General features: G+C 32.9%; 1 protein-coding gene across 17 annotated transcripts in view; it reads left to right on the top strand.

Moving 5' to 3' along the window:
• Positions 1–12,320, top strand: part of UNC79 (unc-79 subunit of NALCN channel complex) — a 233,386-nt gene that overhangs the window by 75,599 nt on the left and 145,467 nt on the right. For all 17 annotated transcript variants that reach the window (XM_019745590.3, XM_074327017.2, XM_019745539.3 and 14 more), the window contains one exon: positions 11,099–11,163. In XM_019745590.3, the coding sequence (XP_019601149.3) occupies positions 11,099–11,163 (65 nt within the window). The remainder of the gene's footprint in view (positions 1–11,098; positions 11,164–12,320) is intronic.

A 12,320-nucleotide genomic window follows, 5' to 3' on the forward strand; every position in this document is an offset into this window, starting at 1 on the left:
TTGGCAGTTTGTATTTTCATTATGATCTGTTAAGTGCGGTGGTTGTTCTATTTATTCTACTTGAGGTTTGCTGAGCTTTTCAAATCTGTGGTTTCATGTTCTTCATCAGTTTTGGAAAAAAATGTTGGGTGTTATACCCTCCAGATATTTATTCTGTTCCTTTCTTTTTCTCCTCTCATCCTGGGACTTTAAAACATATTTGGTATTGTTCTAGAAGTCTCAGGTACTCCATGCCTTTTAAACAAAAATTGTTTATCTGTGCTTTAGTTTGGATTTATATTAACCTGTCTTCAAATTTACTAACCCTTCCTTCTGCTGTGTCCAGTATTTTTAAAATGTCTGTCCAATGAGGTATTAATTTCATATGTATATTTTTTTACTTCTAGAATTTTCTTTGGGCTGTTTTTTAGAGTTTTTATTTCTCTCTTGGAATTTGTATCTCAATGATCTATTTCTCTAAATTCTTTCACATATTTTAAGTACTTACTTTAAAATCCTTATTCCTAATTCCAAATGAGTCTGGATCATCTATATTTGTGCTTTTTCTGACTCATAGTCTCATTCCTCTTTCTGGAATTCCAGTGACACATATGTTAGACCTTTCTCCCCTGTCTCTTATGGATATTTTTCGTATTCTCCCCATCTCATCTTTTTGTGCTTCATGCTGAATCTTCTTTCTAACTTGTCTTCCTGTTCACTAGTTCCTTAGCTTCCTCATTGTATTCTTAAGTTTTAAAATTATATCTTTATGTTCTAGAATATCCATTTGGTGTTCTTAAAAAAAGTTTCCATTCTCTGATTCTCTCTGACTTGTCCTTTACTTTATAGACCATATTAACCATAGTTATTTTAAAGTTTGTTTCTGATAGCTCAATATTCTGCATCTCCGGAGTCTGATTCTATTGTCATTTCTTTTGTTTTCTTGTCTTGTTGCATGTTTTTTAAAAATTGTGTGCAAGACATCAGGTAGAAAAACTGTAGATTAAGATTATGTTATATTTCTTCAGAGACAATTTGCTTTTGCTTCTGGCAGGAGACTATGGACATTAGCAATCCAAGTCACCTTAAGGCAGCAAAAGAAAAAAAATAGACGCGTGGTTCATTCTTGAGATGATTGGAAGCTGGTCTTCCGTCTCTGTGAGGGTCGGTCTATTTCTGATTCCCCTTTACTCCTAGAGCATGGCCTTAAGGGATCTCTATCTACAGCCTAGTGAGATTTTTAGGTCTCCCATTACTTGCTGGTCCCCAAATTCTAATTTTTGTTCTCTTACTTCAAAATGTCTGTTAAAATGTGCTCCTCTTGTGTGATTGGCAGATAGGGAAATAGGCAAAGGAGGAGGAATGACCTCACATACCAGGTTCACCTTTCAATGATTCCTTCCTCTTTTTGATCATGCCCTCATAATTCTTCCATAAAGTTCTGGGTTTTTTGTTTGTTCGGTTTTTTTCTTTTAATTTTTTTCAGTTTCTAATTGTTCTCAGTAGGAGAATGGGCTTGAATTAATTTCTCTTTCATTTCTGGGATAATGAAACCCAAACATTTTTTCTGCTGTAATGTTTTTAATAATGGACTATAGACAGAGGGTGCTAAAAAAATGTATACACATTTTAAGAAAGGAAAACTGTATTACAATTGTAATATTCAATATAAACTGATAACAATAGATGAATACAAGTCACGTTTGACTTCTGCAATTACAAGAGGTGCTCAAAGTAGTTACCATCAGCGTCCAGACAATTCTGATTACAGTGAACTACTGCTTGAGCCACGTTGACAAAAGTGTCTACTTGTTTACATTTTTTTGGGACCCCCAGTATATTCGGGCTTAGGAATTTTAAAGAATGTCGTTCTATTTCTCCATGCACAAAAGAAAACTCTGCGTCATTGTGAAAAATTTGTAAGTATTCTTCCTTCCTTCTTTCCTTCCTGGTATTTAGAGTTATAAAAGACAAATCTTAGACCAGTGTAATTTTGTCTGTTATGAGATCCATTTTGTTCTTCTTAATTCTTGGAGACTTATTTATTTATTAAATAGAGCATTTCTTAAGTATTTCTATGTTTATCTTTTCATTAATTTTTGCCTATAATATGAGGAGTTTTTTCAGTCTGCAAGTTCAGGTCCTTTTTCAGGAAATCTTTTTTTCATTAATGAAATTTTAAACTATTGCTTTCTTCAAATTGTTTTGGTATTTTCCTCAGCAATACCTGTAATTCATAGGTAGGAGTTTAATTTTCTGTTCTGTGTAGCTGTTATAACCAGTATGTTCCTTATTTATTTTATTATCTTATATATTATTCCTATAATTTTTCTATATATCTTTTCCTCTATATTCTTAGCTTCTTAGGTTGTTGGTTTATTCTATAACTTACTTAACTCCCCCCTCCCCAAGTCAACTTTATTTATTGCTTTGAGGATTTCTAATTTTGCTATTTTATTTTTAGTTTACTCACACTTACCATATCTCTTATCCAAATCCATTTTTATCTCATTCTGTTAACTTCCCATCTCACTCTGAATTTCTGTGACTTTCTACTCCTGCTTTTATAGAGGCCATGTGTTCTTGCATCATGTTGCAGATGCCACACATTTTCCTAAAATCTTTTGATTCATAGGTGAGATAATTTTCAGACATATGTTTTCTCTCAGGCTTTAGTATATCTTCTCCTTTGAAGCACATATTTGGGCAGTCCTTCATTTTTTTCCATTTTAAAATCAATTTTATTGAGGTATAATTTTCATGCAATAAAATGACCCACTTTAAGCATACATAGTTTGCTTTTGACAAACATGTCCACTAATGTAAGCAACATATAAAACATTGCCATCACCCCACAAAAATTTCTTATTTCTCTTTTCAGTCAATCCACCATAGACAACCACTGATCTGCTTTTCGTCATTATAGATTAGTTATTAGCCTGTCCTAGGATTTCATATGAAGGTAATAACATGGTATATACCATTTTTGTGTCTGCTTATTTCACTCAGCATAATGTTTTTGAGATTTATGCGTGGTGGTGTATCAGTAGTTCATTCCTTTTTAATGTTGAGCAATATTCTATTGTATGGATATATCACAATTAGGTTATTCATTCACTTCTTGGTGAACATTTTTACCTATTATGAGTAAAGCTTGAAACATTCATATAAAAGTGTTTTTCTTGAGATATACATTTTTTTCTTGATAAATACCTAGCACTGAAAATGCTGGATCATATGGTAAACGTATACTTAATTTTATAGGAAATGTCCAAACAGTTCTTCAGAAGTGGTTGTACTATTTTATACTCCCTCCAGCAATGCATGAGAGTTCCAGTTGTTCTACATTATTATCAACACTTGGGATTGTCAGTTTTTTTTAATATTAGACATTCTGATGGCCATGTAGTAGTATCAGATTGTTGTTTAATTTGCATTACTCTGATGACAAATATTGCATCTTTACAGGTGTTTATTGGCCATTTGTATATCTGTTTTTTGTGTGTGAAGTTCTCAATGAAATCTTTTGTCCATTTTTAAATTGGATTGCTTGTTATTATATGTTCAAAATAGGAGACTTTTGTCTGATATATGTATTGTGAATATGTTCTCTCAGTCAGAGGCTTTTCTTTTTAGGTATTTCAAAAAGCAGGAGTTTTAAATTTTGATACATTTCAATCAGTTTTTTTTAATGTGTTTCTCTTTTGTTTGGCCTAAGGTTATAAAGAAATTCTCCTATGTTTTATCTAGATGTTTTATAGTTTTTACATTTAAGTATATGTTTCATTTGGAATTAATTTTTGTATATGGTGGGAGATTAGGATTGAATTTTTCCCATAAGGATATCCAATTATTCCAATTCAATTTGTTGAAAAAATTGCTTTTTCTACATTGAATTAGTTTGACTATTTTGTTGAAAACTAACTGATCACATACCTGTGGGTCTGTTTCTAGACCCTATATTTTATTCCATTGTCTATCCTTTTGCCAATATCACACTCTCTTGATTACTGTAGCTTTATAGTAAATCTGAAATTATGTAGTGTAAATTCTCCAGATTTATTTTTTTTAAATTGTTTTGACCATTTTAGGACCTTTCCATTTTAACATAAATTTTACTATCAGCTTGTCAATTTCTACAAAACCGATGTGCTTGGATTTTGACTGGGATTACGTTGAATAGTAATTTAGTTTAGGGGAGAATTGACATCTTGAAAAAGACTCAATATTGAGTCTTCTGATCCATGAACATGGCATAGCTAGACATTTATTTAGGTCTCCTTTAATTTCTCTCAGCAATGTTCACTAGTTTTCAGCGTACAGGTCTTGCAGATATTTTGTTAAAGGTATTCATAAATATTTTATGGTTTTGGATGCTATTGTAAATAGTGTTTGAAATGTAATATTCAAATTCTTTATTACCATTATACAGAAATAGAATTGACTTTTGTATATTGAGTTTATATCCTGCAACCTTTGGAAATTTACTTAGTAGTTTTTGTAGCGTATTGGTAAGTTTCTTAAGATTTTTCTGTATGTATAATTATGCTTTCTTACAAATAAAGATAATTTAAAAATTTTCTTCTTTCTTTCTAATTTTTATGCCTGCCTGCCGCTCTCTAATCCTTCTTCCTTTCTTTCCTCCCTCCCTCCCTCCCTTCCTTCCTTCCTTTCTTTTTCCCTTCCTTCCTTCCTTCCTTCCTTCCTTCCTTCCTTCCTTCCTTCCTTCTTTCCTTCCCCTCCTTTCTCTCCTTCCCTCTTTCCTTTCTCTTTTCTTTTTCACATTGCACCGGCTCGTATCTCCAGTTCAGTGTTGAATAGAAGCTGAGAGTGAATATCTTTGTTCCCCCAGTCTATAGGGGAACAAAACTTTCACCATAAAATATACTAGCTGTAGGTTTTTCACAGATGCTTTTTTATTAGATTGAGGAAGTTCCTGTCTATTGTTAGTATGCTGAAAGTTTTTATCATGGGTGAATGTCAATTTTGGTCAAATGCATTTTGGGATGATCATATGACTTCCTTCCTTTATTCTGTTAATATGGCAAATTACATTGATTTGCTTAGCAATGTTAAACCAACCTGTATTCCTGAGATAAAGTCTGCGTTGTCAGCTATATTATATTGCCAGATTCCATTTGCTAATTTTTTTTGTTCTTGCTCCTACATTTATGAGTGATATTGATCAAATTTTGTTTTATTGTAATATCTTCATCTGGTATTGTTTACAGAATATTGCTGACTTCATAAAATGAGTTGAGAAGTGTTTCCTTCTCTTCTATTTTCTGGAAGAGTTTATGTAGGATATAGTGAATTCATCTGGCATTGGAGTTTTCTTTGTGGAAAGGTTTTCAATTATGAATTCAATTTAATAGTTATGGGGCATTTAAATTTTCTTTTAGTTGCGTTAGATTTTGTAATCTAATTTTTGAGGAATGTGGGCATTTTCATCCAACTTATCAAATTTATTGGCATGTCTGTAGGATCTGCAGTGATGTCCTATCTTTCATTTCAGATATTGGTAATTTGTTTCTTCTCTATTTTTTAATTCATCAGGCTAGCTAGGAGGCTAATTCGTTTTACTGAACTTTCCAAAGAACTGATGGTTTTATGATTTTCTCTGTTGGTTTTCTGTTTTCAATTCATTGATTTCTGCTTCTATCTTTATTATTTATTCCTTCTGATAACATTGAGTTTAATTTTTTTAAAGGTAGGAGCATAAATCATTTATTTTAGACCTTGTGTATTTTCTAATATAAGAATTTAAAGTTATAAATTTCCCTTTAAGTGTTGCTTCAGTTGCATCCCGCAAATTTGATATGCTGTGATTTTATTGTATTTCAGTACAGAACATTTTCTAATAATTCTCGTGATTTCTTTTTTGATTTATGGATAGTTTAGAAGTGTGTGTTTTTTAATATACAAATGTTTGATGATTTTCCAGATATATTTTTGTTCTTTCTAATTTAATTCTTTTGTGGTCAGAAAAGTAACTCTATGATAGTGCTCTATCTAAATTTTTGATGTTTATTTTACGGGCCAGAATAATGTCTGTGTTAGTAAACATTCCATGTGCCTTGAAAATAATGTCTATTCCACAATGGTTGAGTGGAAAATTTTATCATTATCAATTTGGTCAAGCTGTTGAGAATGTTGTTCAAGTCTTTTATTTTTACTGAATTTTTATCTGGTTGTTTTAAGAATTACTGAGAGAGCATGGTTGAAATTTATAACACTAATTATAGACTTATTTCTCCTTTCAGTTCTGTCAGTTTTTGCTCATATAATTTAAAACTCTATCATTAGATGCACACATATTTACGGTTCTTATGTCATCTCAAATTGACCCTTTCATTATTGTGAAATATTCCTCTTTACTATTGGTAATATTCTTTGTCCTGGAGTCTACTTGTTTGATATTTATATAGGTACTCCAGCCTTTTTATGATTAGCATTTGCTAATGCTATGCTAATCATGTATAATGGTACAATTTTTTCTGTTTACTTTTAATATATCTATCTTTACATTTCAAGCATGTTTTTCACAGGCAACATGTATTTGGTCCTGCTTTTTGAAAAACTTAAATCCTATTTGACAATCTCTCCTTTTAGACCATTTACATGTACTATAATGATTGTTTAGGCCATTTATATTTAAAGTAATTACAAATATAGTTGGGCTTAAACCTATCATCTTGTACTTGTTTTCTATTTGTCCCACCTATTCTTTGTTCCTTTTTTTAAAAAGTATCTTCTTTTGGGTTAATTATTTTTAGTGTTTCATTTTATCTGTGTATTGAATTGTTAGGTAATATACCTCTTTATAAAAATAATTGCTTTAAGGTTTACTATGTGTACCTTTAGCTTCACAGTCTACCTTAAAATAATATTATTCTAGTTTATGTGTAATGTAAGAACCCTGTGCACTTTCATTCCCCCCATCCTTTTTGTTCTTGTTATCAAATATTTTACTTCTCTCTCTATATATTATTAGTCTCATAATACATGGCCATTATTTTTGTTTCAAACAGTAAATCATCTTTTAACAACATGTTAATATGAGTAGAAAGTCTTTTACAGTTATTCATTATATTTACCATGTCCAGAACTCTTTATGCCTTTGTGTAGGTACTAGCTTCCATCTGGTATCATTTTTCTTCAGCCTCAAGACTTTCTTTTAACATTTCTTGTAGTGGAACTCAGCTGGCAATGAATTCTTTTATCTTGTGTTTGTCTTCAAATAGTCTTTATTTCATATTCATTTTTGAAGGATATTTTTGCTGGGTATAGAATTCTAGGTTGACAGTTTTTTTCTTTCAGCCTATTAAAGATGTCGTTCCATTGTCTTCTGGCTTGCATTGTTTCTGACGAGAAATCAGCGGTCATTCTTATCTTTGTTCCCCTGTAAGTAATGTGTCTTTTTTTCCTGGCTGCTTTTAATATTTTTATCATTGGTTTTCATCAGTTTGATTTTAATGAGTTTTGGTGTGTTTTTTTTTTTTTTTTTTCTTTTGTTTTCCTAAGATTCATTGAGCTTCTTGGATCTGTGGGTTTATACTTTTCATCAAACTTGAAAAATTTTGGCCATTGTTTTTTCACATAATTCCCCACCCCCACCCCATTTTACTCCTTTTGGACTTTTAAACACATGTGCCTTACTCTGCCTAATATTTTCCCACAGCTCACTGAAGCTCTGTTTATTTTTCTTCCAGTATTTCAGTTTGGGTAGTTTCTGTTGTATGTCTCCTAATTCACTGGTATTTTCTTTTGCATTGTCTAATCTGCTATTAAGCCTATTCAGTTAATTTTTCATTTCCGATACTGTATTTTTAATTTTTAGAAATTCCATTTGGTTCTTTTGTTATATCTTTAATCTCTGTCCTCTTTGTGTTCATGATTTTCTTTGGATATATTTATTGCTAAAACTACCTCATTTCTGTAATTTCTGGGTTTGTTTCTAATGGCCAGTAATCCCCCCCTGCCCCAATTATGGGTAACGTTTTCCTCCCTTTTCAAATATCGAGTAATTTTTGACTGGATGCTGCACTTCATGAATATTACATTATTGAGTGTCTGGATTTTGTTGTCTTCTATTACAGTGTGTTGAGGTTTGTTTTGGCTGTCAAGTTACTGGTGGATCAACTTGATCCTTCCAAGGCTTGTTCTTATGCTTTGTTAGGGTGAGCTTAGGGTAGCCTTTTCACTAATGTTAGTTAAGCTCTCCTACTAAGGTATAACTTCGTAGAGTCTCTACTGAATGTCCCAAGTTTTCACTGAGTTCCCTCCACTCTGGCGGTTTGGAACTTTAATATCTCCCATCCCTATATGAGATATAGGAGTGATTTAGTTTACAGATCTTCCATAGTTGTTCTCTATGCATCCTAACAAAGTTTTGCCTTACACATGTTCAGCTAAGTATAAAGCCAAACACCAAAAAGATTCCTACTCCTATTTCTGGAGCTCTTTCTTTGCACAGTTCCCTCTTCTTTGGTACTCTACCCAGGAAATTTAAGCCACTTTGCCTCTCTAAACTCCAGTTTTTGTCTTCTCAACTCAATGAAACCAACCTATTGTGCTTATATTAGGTTGGTGCAAAAGTAATTGCGATTTTTGCAATTGTTTTTAACCTTTTGAAATGTAATTAGTTTTGTACCAACTTAATATTTCCCCTTCTGGGTCCAATGTCTGGAAATTACATTCAGAAAAACGCCAGTATGATTGTAAGAGTCACTTCATTGTTTCTCTTCTCTCAAGCATCATTCACCTGCATTACCTATAGTCCAATTTCTGAAAAGAGTGGTTTCATATATATTTTCCATTTTTGTAGTTGTTTATGGTGGGAGGGCAGTTCTAATTTCAGTTACTCTGTCACAGTTGGAAACAATTCTTGTCTGCCATGTTTTTATGCTATATTTTTGTTTTTATTTTCAAATGAAAGGAGATCTATCATTAGTATATTTGCCATATGGTAAGGTATGTAGATTATCCTTATATTAGAATCAATTGTAGTGCTTTTCTGAATTACAAATATCTGTGCTCTATCCTCAGAGATCTCTATTCAGTAGATCTAACATGGGTTCTAGGTATCATATTCTTGAAAACTTGACAGATAATCTTTGATACACAACAAAAGCTAAGGTTTACTTTTCCAGTAAGCTTAAATCTAGTGTGACTTTGGTGAACTTAAAAGAGGAATCCTATTACCTGTTCTTAATTCTGTGATGCTTTGTAAAAATGGAATAAAAAATTGGAGGAGTAGGACCACTTGGCTATTCCCACCCTCCACACATGCAGCATCAATCTCTGACAGACCAGGAGTCTTTTAGAGCCTTGATCAGTGCTATGGCTATTGTACATTCTGATTTGTTTGTGTCTGTGCCATAGCAGTTATTACATGCTTTGAATATAAATGTCAAGAAAATCTCCTTGATGTTTATAAAGCAATATGCAAATATTCTCATCATACATGGATTCAGAGATGGTTAGCAGATTTTATCTTGTGTGCAAAGTCTGTTTTGATTAGTGGTGACTTCCTCAGCTCATTGTTGAGAAAGATTCTAAAGCCAGTTCTGGACTTGGAAGAAATGCTCTTATGGATTAGTGATATCTGTCATCAATTTAGGGTTGTAAGAATGGGGCCACGTCCCATGTATTTGTAACTCCTGTACCGGTTAAAGTCAGTCTTTTCCTCAAGTTTCTTCAATTGTACAAGAAAACTTGTTGCTATTCTTTGTGTTAATCTTGACTTTTCCACATGTAGGAAATAAATCTTATAGTTATTGAATGTCTATATTCAAATAATTTCTTCATTCACCCATTCTTTTATTTATTTCCTCTTTCTCTCTCTCTCTAAAAATATAATCAGTATGATACTATGTTATTAGATTAGTAGTTTCTGGTCTGTACTTCTTGTCTTTGAATAAATAGATCCACTGTATATTTTGTAAGGCCAATGGCTCTGTTGATCATATTTTCTTGAATTTCAAATCAGACACAAAATGTTATGTCTGGTCTAACAATAGGATAGAAAGTTTGAAGTTACGTGTAAAATACCTCTAGATAGAAAATTTTATAAAATGGTTGGAACATAAATTAGGCCTAAGTCATTAATAGTAAATATTTTTGAATTACAATTTGATATGTAACTAAGTAAGAATATCCTCTCACCTGCAAATTCTTCTATAATAGGCCAGTCGTGGTCCTATAAGATTAGAATGTGGCAATTTAGAAAAATGTTCTAGTTTCAAACATGTAATCCTATTACTTTTTTTATGGTGGAATATTGTTAGCTAAGAGCTTTGGGCTACAGCATCATCTAGATGATGATAATTACTTATTGTGATTCTCATTCTGATCTATCCTAGATCACTTGGTTCTTGTCCTCATTCTCTGTGTGTATACTGTGTTAAGGAGTTGGGTATTATGAAGCTATAATAGCAGAAATTTAATTTGTCAGTCACGTGTGGGAGAGAGCTGCATTTTATTTGGGCAAGAAACTCATCTTTCCAGTCTCTACATTTGAGGGAATGGGGTGGAAAATGAAATGGTAGAGGTTGCCTTACCATTCATTTCAACAATTATCAATTTGAAACACCTCCTGGTGTCAAAAATCTAGGATGTGTAGCATAGTATACTATAGTGAAAAGAGCAAAGTGTCAAGAACCAAGAGATACAGGTTCTGTTCCCAGCTTGTCATTTACTAACTCTGTATTCATAGCAAACTACTTAACTTTTTAAACTTTAACCTACTCATATATGAAATGAGGTTAATAATACACTGTACCTATCACACAGATTTGGTGGGAGGATCCAGTGAAACTGTAGATGTAAAGACCTTTGAGAACTTACTAACAGTATATCACTGTAAGGTAATATTCTGGTATTGTGTATGCTACTGTATACTAGCTTATCTCCTCCCATGGGAAAATGGATGATGGACTTGTGATTATCTTTGATCAATTTAAAATTTTTCATGGATTTAAAAAAATGATTATTTTAGGGAGCCTTCTGATGATGGTTCTATGTAGGAAAAAGAAAACTAATGAAGTATCTGCGTGTTTTTACTACAGTACAAATAATTTCGATGAGACGTATTCATCAGCTATGCTTTGCTTTACAGCTTGGAATCCCATCCACTGCCAGCACATTGAATGTCACAACGCAATTAACAAACCAGCTGTGAAGGTATTGTTTTATTAGATCTGGTGCCATATTGTATTGTCAGTGGTCAAATGATCAGGAGCAAATTGCTGAGCAGAATGGAGTAGTTTACATTTTTCTCTATAAAGCAGAGGCTTGTGCTCTGTAGTAATCTCAAGAAACTCCATATTCAATCTGAGTGTACTTTTGGATATGTTCAAGACAAAGCAATACATAGTGTTTGCAGGTTTGGCTATGAGTTCATAGCCAAGTACTGTGTAGCACTGATCTAATTATCAGAATAATCCTGGTGAAACACTGACATAATCCCTAACTGGCCTCTCTATCTGGCTTCTAATAAACTCAGGGGAATGTACTTTGCCCCTGCTTTCATGTGTATGCTACAAATTATGAGTGTCTAGCTGTGTGACTATGTGAATTCAAGAGTCACAGGACAAAATCAGAAAAAATTGTTAAGTCTTAGTTCAGATCTCAATATGACTTAGTTGAAATGACTGAGAGATAGGTGGACAGCAAACACATAGAAAGTTACATTCGAGGTGAGGGAAGAGTGGTTCACGCAACCCTAACCTGGTACCCAGCCTCTCAGCCTTATTCCTTTACTCCCATGTCAAATTGAATCTGTAGCATAATAACCCTGAATCTCTGAAGTTGAACGTTAAGAAAATTAATCTCGCCTTTAAAAAAAATTACTTATGGAATATTTGTTGGATACAACACTTGGCTGGAGAGACCTGTGTCTGGATTTGCAAGGGTTAATTTTTTTATTATGAAGAGTGAGAAGGAGTTAGGTCAGGTGATTAAAGTTCTGTTACGTTTCAGAACGTAGGGTCATGGGAGTTTGCCTCCCTTGTTCTATAGATAGGTGAACTATAAAGATTGTCAAATAATAGAAAAAATAATACTGTATCACTTTGTAGAAATAAAGTAGAAGCGGTAAAATGGAATATAAGAAATATACATATAAATGGAACTAAAATGTGTTTCATATACCAAAGGTGGCAGAGGAGTGCCAATAATAACGTCATCTAGATATAGCATCTTACTAACAAAGGATGTAGTTATTTATTATGCTTGGTCTCTGCTTTTGATGAAGGCAAATTGAATGAATTTATGTTGAGAAAGAGCAGGAGAGGGTAACCCACCAGTGGAAGCACAGGCCTCTCCTTTTCGGCTAGGTG

The sequence above is a fragment of the Rhinolophus sinicus genome, chromosome 3 (assembly GCF_057876585.1).
Source record: "Rhinolophus sinicus isolate RSI-liver-muscle chromosome 3, RSI-T2T, whole genome shotgun sequence".
Lineage (NCBI taxonomy): Eukaryota > Metazoa > Chordata > Mammalia > Chiroptera > Rhinolophidae > Rhinolophus > Rhinolophus sinicus.